This window comes from Falco naumanni, chromosome 15 (assembly GCF_017639655.2).
Source record: "Falco naumanni isolate bFalNau1 chromosome 15, bFalNau1.pat, whole genome shotgun sequence".
NCBI classification, from domain to species: Eukaryota; Metazoa; Chordata; class Aves; order Falconiformes; family Falconidae; genus Falco; species Falco naumanni.
This window is the reverse complement of record NC_054068.1, coordinates 7,303,155-7,322,084: the sequence shown is the minus strand read 5'-3', so window position 1 is coordinate 7,322,084 and position 18,930 is coordinate 7,303,155. Positions and strand designations below refer to the sequence as shown.

The following is an 18,930-nucleotide window of genomic DNA, read 5'->3' as shown; positions in this document are numbered from 1 at the left end:
ACTGGTACATGTCCAGCTTTGGTGACCTGGCATATTCTTCTTATGGGGACATGGTGCTGGACTGTTCTGCCATTATTTATCAGAGAAGGAGTAAAGGCTGTTGGCCTCCTGCAGGCAAAACTCCGATGCCTTTAGGGAGAATGTAACTCACAGGAACTTCCCCATTGCTGTGGGCTGAGAGTCTTCCACCAACACACAAGTCAGTTGAGCAAGGAACAGCACAGGGCTTGATAAAGGTAGAAAAAAACAGCTGTCTGCACTGTTTGCCCAGCACATTTGAGAGGGGAGGAACCACGGCACATGGCTGCAAGCTCAGCCTGCACTTGCCAGCACTGCTGCCGCTGTGTACCACTGCCAGTGATGCAAGGGGAGAAGCACAGGGCAAGGAGCAAGGTAAAAAGCATAAGACTCAGCGGGTCCACTTAGATGCAAGCCTCCATGTCAGCAGGGATCCTGTCAGCAGGCCCTGCAAGGAAGCGGGGATGAGAACTGCAGAGAAGATTTATCCCGTGGCTGGAGGGGCACCGAACATGACACAGGCAGTGAGTGTCAAATCCAGTCAAACCTGACCTGTTTGCTCTCCCACTGCAATGAAGTGGTATCAAACACATGTGATCCTGAGATTCAAAGATCTTTAGAAGATTAATCAGCCAATTTAATCTGTCAGATGTCCATGTAACTTGTGAAATCATGTCACCTTGTTATATGAAACTGCTTTAATCCGGGCAGAGCCCATAGCATTATTTTAGGGAAGAATATTGACAAAGCCAGAACAAACAATCTCCCATTCCTTTTGAAACTCCGATTGTACCAGCGTGCTTGACCTGATGTCTGTGTGTCTGCAGTTGCTCCTCCTACAGTAATGAAGCATCTAGAAAATGAGTAATCAGACTGAACATGATCCTCTGCTGGGTAACACTGGTGTAAAGCCACATAACAAAGTAGATTTACCCTGAGTATTAAGCAGACAGAGGAGAGACTGATCTTTTCCTTTGATGGATAAGCAACATGAAATCAGAGCTTTCCTAATCATTCCTAGGGCACTTAAGACATCTGCTGGAAATGAGAATAAACTGCAGTGAGAATGTACATGACAGAAAGAATAATGAAATAACAATAACATTCTGTTAAGTTTATGTTTACACAATGTCTAAATTACTTGGCAAATGCCAGAATATTTTCCATTTGAGAGTATTATTTGAAAATATTTGAATAAATACCCTGTTTATTCCTGCTGTTCTAGCTGCCACTGAGGAATCAAATTTCAGTTTCAAAAAGCTTCATGTGTGAATGAAGACATTGAACTCCTTTCTTCTCTGATATGTAAGGTCACGTAACAGACATACATGCACAACATGTAGCATCATGTGCTGGGACTGAAGTTACAGGACAGGTTTCAGGCCTTGGGTGGATGTAAGCATCAGCTGTCTTTGCGGCTGGACACAGGAGTCACACATATCTCTCTTTCCCTCTTTACTTACAATTTTTTTAAAAAAATGCCTTGCTTACAAACCATGTTGTGACTCCAAGTCCTTTTTAAAGAACTTCACAGAACATTGTGTATTTTGTTGGGGTGTGTGGCCCTGCCAGTGCACATCCTCAGCTGCTTAACCCCACACTATAAGCCCACAGCTCAGGTTCTCTGGCTGCACCTCGCTTGTGGGGTCATGATGCAGTGAGAGGATGCTGCGCTGGGCTGGAAACACACAGAAGATGGACAATGATCCAGGAGCACAACATGAGGTTCAAACATAGCCCAAGCAGTGCACAGACAGATACGTGTTTTAATGCATCCCCCAACTCTACCAAAGGAATCTCGTTTTTTAGGAAGAAAAGAAGATGAGGACAAGTGGGGATTTGTATCCCCCTTTTCATGACCAGCAACAGCTTTAACTAGGTACAATATGAAAATGTGAATTCCTTCAGTTCTGGAGGATGCTATGTCCAGACCCATAATACCTGCTTCCGAAATCTCCCTAAAATGCAGATGAGTCCACCCTCTCAGGTACAACTACAGCTACCTTCTTGCTGATTTCTTCAGCTTTTAATTTAAAAACTGGGGTTCTCCCAAACATGTAGTGCAGGAGTTGAAATGCCCTGCAATTTCTGAAACGGACTAATCCTACTCGTTAAATAAGGCCAGTATCTCAGGCAGGGTCTGTCTGCACTGTAGACAGTACAGTGAGTGCATTTTTATATAGACATTAGCAAGCTGGCTTTATACTAGATAGCTTGACTGCCATCAGCAAACAAGCTACAGGACATATCAGAAAAGATAGGTAAATATATGTTTTACTAGTCTGCACTGGAGGCCATGCTAGTCTGGCTACAATCATGACGTGTACTGATTTCGAATCCTTAAGGACAGCAGATAACAGGAAAGGTGGATGCTGTGCTACCTTGTCAGGGGTTCTTTCTGCCCAAGCTAGACTTCAACAGGGAAAAGCAACCAAGATCTCCAAAAATCCCTGACAGATTTCTGCTTTGCAATTAGGAAAATTTTAGGTACAGCGTTTGAAACAACACCTAATACCATAACAGCATATAACTCATCAGTGTATCATCAAAATATAGCCTTAAGGGTAGGAGAGGGGAAGATGGGAGGGGATGTTAATATTGACCTTTCACAAGAGGGCAGCATCCCAGAAATGTTATTTCTCAATAGACATATTGGGCTGTTAGTGAAAATTGCACTGACAGGTTATTTTTCCTTTTCCACTCCCAGCACCCTTGTGTGAGCATCTCCCAGGAGGCGATGTGTGGTTTGCGTGTTCATCCCATGGTGGGAGCAAGGACACGCATGGTGTGCGGTGGTAGGCTTGTTGCGGGATCTGTCTCTGCCCCGAGCTGCCCCTTTCCCAGCCCCCATCAAGGCAGGGCCACTTCTCTGGTCTCATTGCTGGAGTTTGCCTGCAGAGACAAGCGGACATCTCCCAAGCATTTACATTTAGGTACTATTTTTCCTTCCTGACTAGGCAGCTAAAAAACTTCTTTTACATTTTAAAGAACACTGTTTTGTTTGGACTACATCACATGTTTTCCAACCCTGGGGCTTGGTGCATGAGCTGATTATGCCTGTGCATGGGGGTAGTGCTGCCTCTAAGACGGTAAAGCAGGGTCAGCTGTTTGCAGATCTTGTGACAGCCTTGAACGGCGGAGCAGTGGTTTGGCTTCTTTCCCCAAGCCAGGCTGGCAGCCCCCAGCTAAAGCACCTCCTTGTCCATTGGCAGCCACACCGGCTGGGTGGCAGCAGCAGCACTGGGAGTGTCTCTGAGAGTACCTCTATAGAAGGGCCATGGCACAGGGGTTGGGGACCTCAAAGGCCATGTGGGCACACACGAGGTGGGAACTGGAGTTTCAGGGTTGGCAAAGTGGAAGGTCTCAGCTCTTGAGCAGAACCTTCAAGTACTCAGTGAAGTGCAGCCACCAAAGGGAGACATGATCACACTCCCTAGAAGGTCTGGTTTTCCATCTCATATAGGAAAACCCTACAAACAACTACACAAGCCAAAATGTGATCCTCCCTCTGACCAGCCCCGCTGGCAGTATGCAAAGCTGCACTGTTGGTAACCTGCTACGAACCTCTGAATGTGCAATTCAGACTGTCTGGAGAGCTTCACAGTGCCTAGATCATTGTCCAAATCATTTTGTCTGGCATATGTAAGGATGAGCAAACCTATTAAGATCATGTTAATGTGAAGAGACTGTGATGATCAAAAATAAAATATTTAAAGGGAGAAATTAAATGCTCAGGATGTTTTCAGATCATTTCCAGGAAGAAAAAAAGGCAGCACACATTACAGGAGAAAAATTAGCACAACAGGTAATTTCTGTTTACAAAAGAGAAAGAGAGACACATTCTCACATACATCCCGAGGGCTAAACAAGCTGAGCTGCTGCCAATAATTCCCAACATGGAAATATTGCCAAGACCACAGGAACAGCATTTTAAAAGGACCCCATTCAACTCCTCTATTTGCACCTGGACTGCAAAGAAACTGCTTTAAATTTTCTCCTAAAGTCCCTTATCTTTAGAGATGATGCAGTCAGCTGATCTGTAAAAAGTCTGTTTTGAGGGGGATTATGGTTAGCTCTCATTGCACATTTCACAGGTTAGCTCTCATTGCACGTTTCACATAGGCATACAAACATTTTTCTCTAAATAAGTATTTCTTTGGTGTGCTTCCTGCCTAAAGAAACAGACAACAACAGTCAGCAAAACACTCAGCACCTACTTATTTTTGCAGCTAAAGGCCTGAAGTAAAAAAGATTTGGCAACTGTGCCATTCATTTGAGCTATCTGAACACTGTGCAGAGTGGCATTGGATAGGTAACCAAAAAAAAAGGATGCAATGACTTTGCTAACATTGCTTCATGTAGATTTGGTGAATCTTTTCTGAATCTGCCTTTGATAAGCAGTAATTTCTCAGCTTTACAACCTGTAACCTATATTCACTGCCATTACAAGAGAATGAAGGGAGTACAAGTGGGAGTTTGGTCACATAGACAAGATGATATTTGCCTTAAATATGTGTGCTAGATGTAAGACAAGTATTTCTGCTGCCTATTGTGAATTGTTTGCCCACCTGTCTGCTTGCTAAGACTCAGCTGTGAGATGCTTTGTGGCAAAGACCCCAAATAAGAGATACAAAAAGCACTTACTCCAGAAGCTCAAAATACTCCCCTGATTCATCTTTTCAGTACACATACATTATTTACATCTCCAATTTCTTCATTTTTTTGAAGCTTGTATTTACAGCATGGGAAGTGAAAAGCACTAGATCTGTAGGTAATAGCAGTCAGGTCTGGAACTGAAAAATGCCACATCGAGAAGACTATTTATTGATCAATCCCATTATCAGTACCACAGTGCCAAGGTGAGGCATACATTTGGGATAGCAGCATCACATATTTAAAGAAGACTAAGTGCCCTCATTTCAACACTCAGCGACATTCAGTGCAGGTCCAGCCTGGTTTTGCAATAAACCTGGAATCTCCTTTAATTCTAACAGACAGAGAAGATCACTTGTAGCCAGAAAATTTCTTTCCGAAAGAGCAAATTAGCATGATGGGAAAAAACTTGAACCGATTGCAAAACCCAAAAATATCGTTAATAAGTTTCACAAAACCTCACATACCAGAAGGCTAGCCCTTCCCTTTTCTAAACCATGGTTCATTTGTACAAATTTCCCCAAAATAACTTTGGTGTTGGGAAGTCAGCCATAATCCTGCCTCGTACCTGGTTGGACTGAGATCAAATCCTTAAGAAAGACTTTGCAAGACTTTTCAAGGCCACGGAAACCAAGCATACAGTAATTTTCCAGGTACTTCATAATCTGTGACTAGCAGAATTTACAAAATTTGTTACCTTTAATTGAAACAAACTAAAATCAACCAGTGGATCCCATTTACCACCCAAGACAGTTATAAAAATGGATGTATAGGAGGTGATAAACCTTTTACTAACCTTTGTGTAGCTTACTTTTGTTGGCTATACTGGCTCTTCAGATTGCCTTACTTGAAATTCCTTAGCCTGGCAACAGCTCTGATCAGTTTTCATTTGCTCTTTTTACTCTGATCAGTTTTCATTTTCTCTTTTTACTGTGAGCAGAAGGGGCAAATAGTTATCCACATGTAAGCTTTTTTCCTAAATCCTACACTGAGCTGATTTTTCCACAACTGAAATGCTGCAAAAAAAGTTTGCTGTGATTTCAGTGGCAGCTAGAGCCCATCAGTTTTCCATCTGATCAAATGTGCCACAAAACAATTAGCTGTGAAGCATGGAGGGCACTGTAGATCTCAGTGAAACATAGCCAGCCTACTAGCAATACGTGAGCAGTTCACTTTTAAACAGACTGAAGCATTAATTGTCTTTAAAGGTATTTTTTTTTATAAGTAGGGTGTCTATTTGTAACTCTGCTACCCCAGGAGTTAAGTAAAGGGCATGATTGCCCTACATAGCATCTTACTCCACACAACAGGAAATGGTTTCTGCAGCCAGACCTGTTTCAGGATCCCAGTCCTCATCTCACACCCATTTCTCATACTCTGTGCCCAATTGAATGTTCTTTCCACAAATCCAGTGATGGCTGAGGATGGAGAGGAAAAACAGCTGTATGAAGAGGTTTTCTGAGCCAGTTTACAGGAGAATATAAAGGTAGAACTGTCTCAGAGGGAAACAGTCTTTTTACCTTGAAGAGCCTCTGTGGAGAAACTGAAATAAACCTTGTACCAATGGCTCTGAATGGTGCACTTGTCTGAAAGCAAAGCGAACGAGGTGGGGAGATGGGAGCCAAAAAGCCAGATGTCTGCACAGTACAGCAGCTATGTTTTTTGCAGGATGGTTGTTATCAAACAAGGCACTTCAAGAGTGCTTTGAATTGAATTAAGCACTTCAAGAGAAACCATGATTTTGTCTGTATGCAGAAGTTTTACTATACTTGTGTAAATAAAAAAGCGCAATCATATCCTAGTCTGGATGCAGCTATAAAACTGTGAGACTCTTTATTTGAATAGCACATTCTGCTATGGGAAAAGGAATAGTTTTTCCCAGGAAAAAATAATTCTTTACATATATAACTGTGTTCACTCTCTATGCTGTATATTACTATAGCTATGCCAGTAAAAGAAAAATTGTAACTCTAAGTGACATTGTAATGCTGGTTTCAAGACCACGCACAGACCAGGTACTCACTTCAGTGATGCTCTAGACCTTCTATATGGTTCCATTTCCTGCTTCCCCACAGTAGCACTGGGAGTTTACATCTTCTCAGCAACATATTTTGACTTTTCTCTGACTCTCCTGCCCACACACTATATACAAGAATTTAAAATTGTTTCCTCATTTGCTATAGATTAGTCATAAGTGCGAAACCTATTTCTTAGGTACTCTAGACAAATTCTAGACAAACAAACCCCTATACCCTTGTGGCCTATCACAGCAGCTGCAAGGACAACTTTGTGACTCAGGTTCTAGGAGTGAAGTCCAGCCGAGCTATTTGCAGACTGGTGAAATGGTCAGAGAGACTACTGAACGAGGGGGGTGAAGCTTTCAAAACAGTTTCAGTCTGTTTTTAAAAGGATGTAACACGACATATGCTAAAAAGCACAGGTTTGTATTCAGGCTCTTGGCCAAGAGCTCTCAGAATACCAAATTGTGTTTTCTCTATACCTCCATTTCTACAGAGTTGCATGCTTGCCTCAGTATAGTACAATTTATTTTTCTGTCAGACTCATTTCACAGAAAGAAAAGAAAGCCTGTGTTAGAAAACTCCATTTCCTAGGAGCAGGAACAAATACATTCTGATACTGAGTCCTTCAACAGGCACACTAAAATGCTTGCTGACCACAGCTACTGTTCCTGCCTGTCTCAAAGCCTGGGGGATAGCTAAGGTCCAAGTGAAACAGCCCTGGGTGTTTACAGCTCCCTTGTCAAGGTAACCCAAAATTATCGCTAGGTTAATATGTCAGGCTACAAGCTGCAGTGGTTCAGGACCAGCTTCATGTGCAATTCCACCCACAACCTCTGAGAATGCACCAAGTGAATAACTGGAGGTAGTTATTGATTCAGCTGTCTGCACTTAATTAGCTCATATTGATGCCCCAGTATCACTGGGATAAAATATGGATCAACCCTGAACTTAGGGCTAGTTCTAAATGACAGATTAAATCTTGAACCAGACCCTTGCCAACCTCCTTGTTTTCTTCTCTGACAGCTCACATTTCAGTTTCTCATGTGCTAGTTGGAATGACAGCCCTTTGCACATTTCACTGTGTACTGAAACACGCAGCTGTGGGAGTGATTTGTTAGACAGTTGTGGATGTGCGGGACTCGAAACAGCCATCTCTGGTGTGCTGCGCTCCGTAACAGCACTAAGGCCTTAGCATTGTCGATCCAGAGGTTTCCCTACACAACGTCACATACTTCAATATTATGAAGCAGGACGACTGAAGTTTTGTCCTATCAGGGTGCATTTATGAAAAGTTTAGTAACTAACAGATGCTTACTAGTGATAGATTATTAGAATACAGCTAGTTGTTTAAGGGTATCCAAAACAGATGGTTCAGGTGTGTTTTACATTATACAAACTGCAAAAACACTGTACAAGGGGGTTGGAAAAAGCCACGATGCAATCATGTAGTATAACAGCACGTCCCTAAATCTGAGCTTTCATTTAATAAAGTAATAAGTCTCTTGCTGTTACAGCTCTGAAATAATCTGGCAACATGAGCAGAATGTAATCAAGTCAGAGATGGCAAAGAGACATCTGGAACAACAGCTCTGAAGGGCATGAACAGTGCTTGCCAGCACCCCATCACCCAGTGATGACTTTGGTGTCAATATTTTAAGCAAAACCTCTCTTACTTGGGGAGGAGGGGAGAAAAAGAAAAGAGTGTATGGGTGCGCACATTATTGTGACAATTTCATTTGTCCACCAAAATCAGCGAGAGGTTCTACTACTTATAGCAATTCCAGTTCAAAGGCAGCCCCAGAAAACTCCAGAGAGCTGAAGGGTGAATGAAGGAGAACTGAATGCGGAGATCTCTCCAGAGTGCAGAGAGACACTGTCTTGCTTCAAGCATCTTGTGCTTTACTCTTCTTCTGACCACACAGACAGGACTTGGGAAGCTTTGGAAGAGTATCTTTTGTTTCCCTGGCTAGACCCTGCTGATAGCACGTACTGCACTGGTCTTAATCAGAAATGTGGTCATATCTATTAGGCATTTATTAACTCTCCATAAAATAATAAATGCACGCCTCACATAATGTGATCTTAATGTATATATACACTCTGTGTGTGTAGTTGCAACGTTTGCATTTACTCAGGGGGTGACATTCTTTTTTTGTTTCAGTGCAAATAAGACCATTCCTGAGGGCTGGCATTGCACAACATGTTTTTGGACATCCATCTCCTTTTCCGTACATTTTGGCTTCAAAGTTAAACAGGAATTATAGTGCTTATTAGTGGCAATCAGTGCACTGTTCAGTGCTGCTATGGCCTCTAAAAGCAACCTGTCCCAGCTGAACTCAAAATGGAAATTGGAATTTCAGATGAGACGTGAGAACAAGGGGGTGCCTTATGTTACAGCCAGCTTAAGTATTAAACACATTTCGTAAGCAAGGAGTACAGCCAACCCTATCACTACACTTTTATAAAACTGACCTCAGTCAGTCCCTTCTGAGATGGGTCTATGTGACTTGCTCTCATAGCTGCTAAAGAGAATTTCTTCAAGCTTCTCGTTAAGTTCTTTAAAAGAGACATGGCACAAACAGGACTTAGGATTTTTCTACTCATAAGCATACTACTGCTGGATCAGACCATCAGCCAGGCTTCCAAATTCAAAGCCAGGAAGCACAGCAAACGTAGAGTGAAAGGTACTGGGTTTTAACTGGGAGGAGGGATAGAAGCTTATAGACTATGCAAGTTTACTATGTACTTAAATAACATTGCATGAACTAAAACCTAACATTATATAAATGTTTATTAACAAAGGACATTGGAGTCTATATTATACCCATTGACTTAGGAAAGCCAAGAATAAGGTGCCAGAATGAGTTCTAGAAAGAGCTGCATAACAGTTGTAAATACGTTGCTCTGTTATGCCTATTAATCGCATTATTTAGGACTCACAGGTACAGCTGAGAGAGGACTCTGGCTGATCATTCTCGGTTATATAGTTATATTGACTAAGATCAGAAGAATTAAAATTCATGTACGTATGATGGAAAAGAGCAGAATAAAATCTTCAGTCTCCAAGGGTTATTTGTTCAGATTTTTGTACCTTGGTCTACAAGGGTTATTGTTCATATTTTTGTACCATTTACTTAATTTTAACAGAATGTCTAATATTTGTGGAATATTACTTTACCTGCATGAAAAGTGCTGTGAAATGGCAAGTTAAACTAATGAAAAAGAATTAACAGGAAAAGATAAAGCATAATTTCCCAGAGCAAAGCTTGCAGAGCAAATACAAAACTGCTGAATGTTGTTTGGAAATGTCTGTGTATTTAATTTAAAGACTTATTTCTAATAAAAGAGGGTATGATGGAGGTTACACTGATGGCAAATATTTAAACTCCTAGTCAGTGAAAAAACTGCAGCATTGATAAAGCCGTTGCACAACATGATTACACTGCTCTGGAGCTATACAGTTATACAGACTTCCTTCTCCTTTTGAATCTCCATGGTTTTAAGCTTGGTGTCCTAAGGACAGAATGCTTATACATTTATTTTGTCAGCACATTTGTCTGTTAACTTTCCACTAATAACTTTTGAACATGAAGCAATTTGGCAGAAGAATGAAATTCAGAGGATAAGTTTCCCAACAGTGGGGGGGGGTGGGGGGTGGGGAAGCTCTGCATTAGTGTCCCTCTGTGAAGAGGGTGCACCAGGAGCTCAGCTTGTCCAGCTTTTGGACTCTTTTGAAGCAGAGGAACATGGACAGGCTCTTGTGAATTGGGACTTGCAGGGAGTAGCATGGATTGGGAAACTGGAAGTCCTGCCTTGGGGAACCAGGGAGTCATGAAGGACAGCTGGGGTTATCCCCACGGGCAGTAGGGAATATGGGGAAGAGACGAGCTTTCTGGGGTGCAGCTGGAGGATTAGTTGATGTAACACAGATGCGTAGGATCTGTGGTTTTGTTAGTTCTGCTACATGTGAAAGAGCTTATTTATTCCTCATGTTCATTACTGTGGCTTCTGGAAGGTCTAGTTATTGCTGCAATCAGATTGTCATCTTGTGCAACAGAGACATGCCAGCTAGTTGTTTGATGGTGGTGGAATATTATAATGATTAAGAAAAAAAAGAATGGAAAAGAGGACATGAAAATGGAGTTATGTATAAATTGTCTTGTCCCACCATCTTCTTGGTGCTTTTTTAAGTGCTGCAAAGTGGTGATTCAGACTGAATTTGTGACTCGAGTCGTCAGGCCCACTCTGTACTGACTGAAACAGGAAGGCTGCTCCCGGGGAGGGGAAGTTGCAGCTCAGCAAACTTCACTGCATACATTCAGACAGTGAAGTTGGATTGTATTAGTTGTTCCTCACTGTGTTAAAACAAGACTGGTGTGAAACTTCCATGCTCACAGAAATAACTTCTCTTTGAATAAACACAACTTGTGTCCTGCTATTATTTGCATGTTATATATACACACACACATATCATGATGTACAGGTTCAAAAGTAAATAGGCAAATTTTGCTGTCAATTAGGTACCGGCACACTAAATAACAATTAGCTGCAATCATCCATGGTTTTCAAATTATTATTAGGGTAAAGTCCAACTGAAAATGAGATTTAAACTATGAGATTAAAAGGTAAAGGTGGGTTCCTCCTGGTTTTTTTTACAGGAAATCTACAGGAATCCTTTCATTAAGGAAGGATATTTAAAAGAAATCAAAACATCTCAGCAATACATAAAACCATGGTATTTTGAAACAGCTTTTAACATATAAATATTTTGTGTGTGTGTGTGTGTGCATATCTGTTCATTTCTCTGTATTTCTTTTATTTAAGAAAAAGATGACCTAAAGACCCAGATTGACAAATTGTGGCGAGAAGTAAATGCTCTGAAAGAAATGCAAGCACTTCAGACAGGTAAAGCACCTTATATTGGTTAGTGGCTTCCAAAAGTTATCACTGCCTTTCTCTCTTCTTCACTCCCATCCTTCTCTTTAATGGGGATTTGTGACTGAGAAATACAACTCCTTAAAAGCATGGTATGCTATAGCTGTAATGGTGAGACAAATGTTGAAGGAAGCATTCAAGTAACATGAAGTCTGAACTAACAGAATACAAGTGATGATTCTTCACTGAGAGCAAGAATTAATCTGGAGCAAGAACTGCTTTTGTTTTTTCTATGCACAACCCCAAGCTGTGCTATTAGATATAATCAGAAAAAGGCCACACAATGAGAGTTACTGGATTTAAGAGCTTAGGTGGTCAATGAGTTAGGCCCCCAGCTTTGATATGAACATGGGCTACCTATCCATGCAAAAATGTTCATGGAAAAGACTGAGAATACCCCCAAAAGGAAGCTAAAAGGGCTGAGCCTTTTAGAATTGTGCAGTATGTGACATTCAGCTGTGAATGGTGCCACAAAACTTCGAAGTAATACCCACTGTGAGTTCAGAAATATCCCGTGTCAATGTGCAGAGTTCTTTAAGTATTTAAATAGCCAGATGGAAATTTCCAAACAAAATAAGAAAGATAAATACACATGCACCTACTAGACAGTTGTGCTTTTTCACAGCTGTTGACACAAAACTTGGCATTTAAATATGTACAAGAGGACACTATAGAGGAAATTACATCATTCACATGAAACAGAACATATTTTCCTTAGGGATGGTAATATCTGGGTTGTCCTGGTTTAAGTCTTGGGTTACACAGAGCTTTTTGAGCTTTACAAAATATTTTTGTGTTAAATTCCTTATAAGACTACTTTAGAAGTGTCTTAAAAGAGGGAGCCTGTGCTCGACAAGTAACTGTTGTTTGAAAGTAATCCTTGTATTGCTTCCAGAAGGAGCTTGAGAGTAAGCATGCAGTGGCTTAGAAATGAAACCAAACCCAGGAGATTTTCTATCCTCAAAACTTATTTTGAGCTATATTCTAAATTCAGAACCACACTGTTCAACTGGATTCCAGATTTGGCAAAAAGAGATCTATTGTCCCTCTAGCTCTGACTGAATTAATAAATGGCCTTATGATACTTGAAAAGGAGCTGCTTTTTTAGCTTATGGACACTTCCAAGACCAACATCACAATCTGATTTCTTATTTTGCTTGAATTTCCTAGGTCTCCTCTCTACATACTGTGAAATATTGCCACATGCAATGCATTTAGCAGCACATACTTTCTCCCTGAAGAGGGCTCATCTCCATCATTATTGTAGCGTTGTAGAAGTACACAAGGTCTCTCTGACCTTTCCCATGAATATAATTTTGTTAAATAATTGAACATTTAGGAAATATGTTCATTTCTTTTCTTTGGCCATTAGTAGATTGAAATGTTTAAATTTGAAGGATAAGCCCTAATATAAAATTATGACCCTGAAAATGCAGCTAAGGAATGCAATGAATACTACAAATGGAAATACTAAAAAACTGAGGCATATAAGATACGGTCCAAAGTGGATTTCCATATCCTGTTGATCAGATACATATTTTTTTTTTTACAAGAACAGATGACAGGAATTAGAAACAGATTATAGAAAACATCAGGACAGAAGATGTTCATACTGTTTCATGACATATTTCTAATGTAAGGAGAAGATGAGTTTAAGCAATACATGAAATTATCTGGAAGGAGTCACATGCAGGATTCTAAAAATAATTGTTACAGGAGTTCATTCACGGCCTTTGCTACCTTCCTTAGCTCAGAAGGAACACTCCTTTGAGGAGGGTTCTTTTCTTGTGCTTTTCTTGAGAGAAACAGTTTTTCACACATCTGCATTAGGAGAGCTGGAAAGCAAAGTTCAAATATTCACCCCTGCAAGCCTGCCCACACAGACCTTGGGCTGGAAGAACTCTTGACAACAGTTCTGCAAGGCAATTTCAGTTACAGAGCATATGCCAAAATAATGTTCCAATACATTTGGACTTTACATCAGGATTTCCCTGATATGTTCCAGTAGAACTAAAAGCAAACAGATTTATAAATGCAAATGTTTAGATTGTTTGGTTCAGATTGTCATGCAAGCTCAGTACTAAGTGTACGCTTTTTAGAAGTGTTTACAGATTTAAGTCACTTCACCTCATTTGAATTTAGAGTTTGAAGGGATAGACTTTGCTGGAAAGACCGGCAATTAAGAACTAGAGAGGTGAATGTGTACTCTTCTGCAGGTAGAAATATACTTCTATAAATCATCCAGAAAGATTTGTATTATGAATTTTAAATCAATATTTGGTGAACAGGACACGTTTAAAATGGCACTTTTCTGTCCTGCCTTTGTTTCCTAGGAACTAGGCTTATTTAATACATAAAACCACCTTTCTTTGGCACTTAAATATCATAAATATGAAAGACTTTTAGATATGTCTCATTACTAGAAAGCCAAGTATAGATTTCCTGATGACAAACTCACATCTGCCAACAATACAAACATCGATACCTCATACCATCAGTTTAAAGACTGAACAAATATGGCAAAAAGGCATGAAAGCAGGACTATTTGCTAAAAAGAAGGCAAAAGATATGCTGACAACAGGCCTGGGCTATATTTTAGCATTCTGGAACAACAACATAAAAAAAAAATAATCCTTGAGAGAATTACATTACTGGAGGGAATCTAGGGCTCAAGATCATGCCTATGGTTTATCAGCATAAACACAGGAACTGTTCTCCAAAGCACTTTGTAGTGTTAAGATCACAGCTATGTTTGTTGTTCCTCAGAAGCGTCTTTTCTCTGGAGCAGCTATAAGAGCATGCTCTGCTCTTGGCTGTCCCTTGTAGCCCCAGATGCCTTGCAGAGTGTCTGTGAACAGTCTGTTCAGGCTGGGATCCCAAAGCCACACTAACATGCTGGCTGTGTAAAAGTTTCTTCATGAACAGGAGGAATAACAGGTAAGTCTGATCTTGCTGCCGCTTTCAGGTCCACCATGTGGAGGCAAGAGCTGAGGGACTTGTCTGCTTAATTCCCAATATACTTTTAGAAAATTATCATTTTAGAAAACATTATTCAAACGTATAAGCCAAGCTTTTACTGAACATGCAAACCAATACCTATCTATTCACAGTCTGTCTTCGTGGGACAAAGGCCCATAAGAAGTGCTACCTTATATCAGAGGGTACCAAACATTTTCATGAAGCCAACGAAGACTGCATAGCCAAGGGAGGGACACTGGCAATCCCAAGGAATAACGATGAAACAAACACCCTTCGAGATTATGGCAAGAAAAGCATGCCTAGAGTGTCTGAGTTTTGGTTGGGTGTCACTGACATGATAAACGAAGGGAAATTTGTTGATGTCAATGGTATGGCTCTACAGTACTTCAACTGGGATCGTGCCCAGCCAAATGGGGGGAAGCGTGAAAACTGTGTCTTTTTTTCTCAGTCATCTCAAGGCAAGTGGGTGGATGAAGCCTGCCATACTGCTAAAAGATATATTTGTGAATTTCTGATCCCATAATTACATGCACAAATGACCATGGCCATGTTTTGGGATATTAACATTCGGTTTTGCTTGTTAGTAACCCCTCCCACTTAGACAGTGGTGAGTTAAAAATACCCATTTCCTGCATTGTACTCACTCTTTCCTGAAACAGAAGTTTTCTTTATTAATTTATTTTCTATTCAGATGCTAAAATGTTATGTTTAGTGAGTGCTCTCATTATGTACAGGAATATATATCATGTTTTGATCTATATTGTATCATATTTTGGCATATTATTTCAGCCTGATGTTCAGGTTGCTGGAATTCACCTCCTATTCTGTACTTTGCATCTCCATGGTAGAATAGTACTTACTTGAATACAGAACTCTAGTGAATTTATTGGAAGTTTACAAAAGATTGCTGTATGGTGACATGTGCCAATATAAGGTGTAGGAATCCTTTCAGTTCCAGTACTTAAGAGGGACTTTGGGATTATGGGAGCTCCTGTGAAAAATGGCCATGGCCCTTATAGAGTTTAATATGATGGATCTGTGACGAAGAGTTTTACCTATGGGTTAACAAAGCCAAATGAAACAGAAAAATCTGATGTTAATTTTTAAACTGCATGGAGTAAAAAGTGATACACTGTTAGAAAATGGGGGAAGTAACTGTTCTAAAACATCAGTTAGTCTAAACATGTTTGCTTTTAAATGTCTCAATTATGGTTAAATATTAGATGTCATTTGGAACATTCCCGTAGAAGAAACCAACGTGGGACTAGATCATACTTCTACTATGCAATGCCTTAATAAGACTTGCAAAAGCCTTCTCTCCTGCAGGATCAGAAAAAGGCTTTATAATTCAGGCAGTAACACCTGCCTGACAGCACAAGTAGAGAGGCTGGATCCCTTTTCTGGGCACAATATCACTGGTCATTCACCTCTCTCTCCACATGGCAGGCAGTACACCCAATTGGCACAAAAGAGTGGGGCCAAACCACAGCTCGTTTGGCCACATGCAAATTTTCCCCATTTAACACCTGACATTTGAAAATTAAGTAAAATGTGCTGGTTATTTTTTGCTGTTCTTAGCCTCGCAATAGAGATTTGCCTTTATGTTATAAATAGCGGTTCCTCTCTTGTGCGAAGGAATTTCATTCAAGTATTTAAATATATTGCTGTTAGGGGGCTAATTCCTACTTTTTATCTTATAGTTGTGCAAAATTTTCTAAAGTATGCAATAAATTTGTGGCTACTGGTATTTAATTGTAGTAGTATTTTTGACTACTTATGCATCCATGTGAAGGCCATTCTTTCTTAGGACTTTTCTTGAGGATTCAAAAGCAGTAACATCTTTGGGCACATTATACTACACCTCTTTTCTTTTACTAGTGTATATACATGCCACAGGACAAAATCTGAATCCCTGTTTGCCTAAATACTGTGTAAGATGCAACTGTTCAATGCACCACTGTAATGTGTTATAATTAATTTTATCTTCCAACACTTAATATATTTGTAAAATAGGCATGATTCTGAATTCTCTTTAGCTCCTGAATTAAAATAAAGGAGCAAAATGTCCCCAAATATCTCCAATTCTTGTTCAAAATTATCAACCTTTGCTAAGGTTGGAATCAATATTCCTTTTACCTGATTTTTAACATGATTAAAAAGCCTGTGGTAATTTTGTAGGGTTTCTTTACCTCTGGCTTACCTGAAGTAAGTCAGTATCTCAGCATATCCCTATAGCTACAGTCAAATGGAAAGTTCACCACAAATTCCATAATGTGTTTACCTTTGAGGAGTTTATAAATTTATGTCCTATTTAATCTATTTCAGCCCAGCTTCTAAAGTTGTATGCAACAGTTGAAAATGTTTATAGATATTATTGGTGGATGTTTACCAACTAGTGGATACAGATACCAGATAAATAACTATTTGTTTAATAGTGATTTACTCCACAAAGACAAAATTCACCATAGAGAAGTCAGTAATTAATTTCAAGATTCACAGCAGAATGCTTAGTAAATAACAAAGGGACATAAACTAAACAGGAAAAATGATGGAGGAAAAATCAGCTGGATAGGGGTGGAGAGGAGATGGTAGGAGGATAAAAAACTCTTCCAGAAATGCCTGCAAAGGGAGCAAGAAAGATAGAAAGTAAAGTAGAAACACAGCAGAGAGCCAGACTTTGTCCTGTCAAATTAGCTGTCACTATCTTTCCTCTTGATCAAATGTGCCTGTTCAAAGTGAGCTCAGAGCAAGGATGAGTGTTTGCTGCCTGGTGGGCCTGCTTTGACCACTGCTGCACCAGTTCTTCTCCCCAGACCTTCGCTCCCTGCCTTTCTCTCTTGATAAACACATGGCACTGCCCATCTTTTCCATTCAAGAAGATTAAGCTAACTTCTCTACACTAGTCTCCCATAATTAGTTTCTGAAATCCTCCGAGGTCTTGAGTGGTGTTTTCCCTTCAAATTCCAGTTCTGGATTCCTCATCTCTCCAAAAATCACACAACTGTGCACCAGGGACCCCTGCTTCTCAGTACATGCACATACAGCTGGCAAAACGGATGTAAGAGCAGTTTTATGTGCAGCTGGGGTGTTCTGCTCTGCAGGTGGGTGCTGTATCATGGAGTGGGCAGTCAGTGATTTCCAATTTGCACACTGGATAGTCATCACGATTCAGATGGGAATTGCTTGGGTGACTGGGAATTCAACAGGACACACGAGAGCAACTTTTATACACATTACTGCAAAACCAACAACAGAAGAAGCTCCAACACTCACACCTAGTGGTGTAACAGGAGACTGCAGAGTTTACAAAGTTTGAAGTGCCACTTGAAATTGCCACTTAAAAAGTTAAAGTGCCACTTTAGTTGCAACACAGGCATGTAGCTTCCCGCCTTGCAGTCTCTCTGAGGAGAAACGTGCTATGCAGAACAAAAGTACTATAGGGGTTTTGCTGTGCCTAATTTGAACTGCATGAATATTTTATCATTAGTACAAGCCTTGTCCCTCCACATTTGGAAAGAGGCAAACAACTGGCTTTAAGGGGTCCCAAATCCTCTTACTCATCACTGTTGACACATGAAAAAGGAATATCTTCCATGAATCAGATAAGCCTTACTGGTGATCAAGTATCTTGCAGACAGCCTGTTGAATATCACATTTTAAAGTAAAAATGTGATGCATAATCTTAGATTTGTCCGAACAGCTGGATGACTGCTTATGAATTGAGGCAGAATTTGTCCCATGTAGACTTAGCTAAGCCTCTAACAGTTCCAGTACTATTTTCTGAGGGGAGATGGTGGGGTGGGAAGTAAGGCTTAACTGTGCATACTTTCTTCTTTAAAGGAACTTTACTTTTCCCCCTGTTTATTTCATCCCTGCTGTGGCCTGCAATTACTCCCTAAAGTCTAGAAACATTTCCTTCTTTATTGACTTTCTATTTACTATGTAGAAGGTTTTTTATAGTCTTTCTCCTACAAAGCCTCTATAGCTTCTCTTTTCTTTTAAAATTCCATCTTGTGGATCACTTTAGAGAAGGATAAAAACCACTACTAGATCTTGGAAACTAAATGATAGGTACCTTAGAAACAGTTTATTGCACTGATAAATAAAACACCAATCTCACTTACTGTTGTCTAAACAAAAGAGAACTTCCCTGGCGTGATGGTTTTGATAAAGCATTCCTCCCCCCAGCCAAGTGGGCAGAAGGGGATGGCTTGAAAGTGTTTTAAACATATGTTTGCTCTCTCAGGTTGCAGCTGTCTATAGGCTTGGAGAAATAGAGGGGGACAGTATTGCAGTGTGCTAGATAGCCTTTTCCTTCAGCAGC

General features: G+C 40.3%; 1 protein-coding gene across 1 annotated transcript; it reads left to right on the top strand.

The window, feature by feature from the left end:
- Positions 1-9,194: 9,194 nt before the first annotated feature.
- CLEC3A (C-type lectin domain family 3 member A) lies at positions 9,195-16,358 on the top strand. The gene is made up of 3 exons (XM_040615367.1): positions 9,195-9,376; positions 11,517-11,597; positions 14,738-16,358. The coding sequence occupies exons 1-3, from the start codon at positions 9,262-9,264 to the stop codon at positions 15,127-15,129; spliced, it is 588 nt and encodes a 195-aa protein (XP_040471301.1). The 5' UTR covers positions 9,195-9,261; the 3' UTR covers positions 15,130-16,358.
- The last annotated feature ends 2,572 nt before the right edge of the window (positions 16,359-18,930 follow it).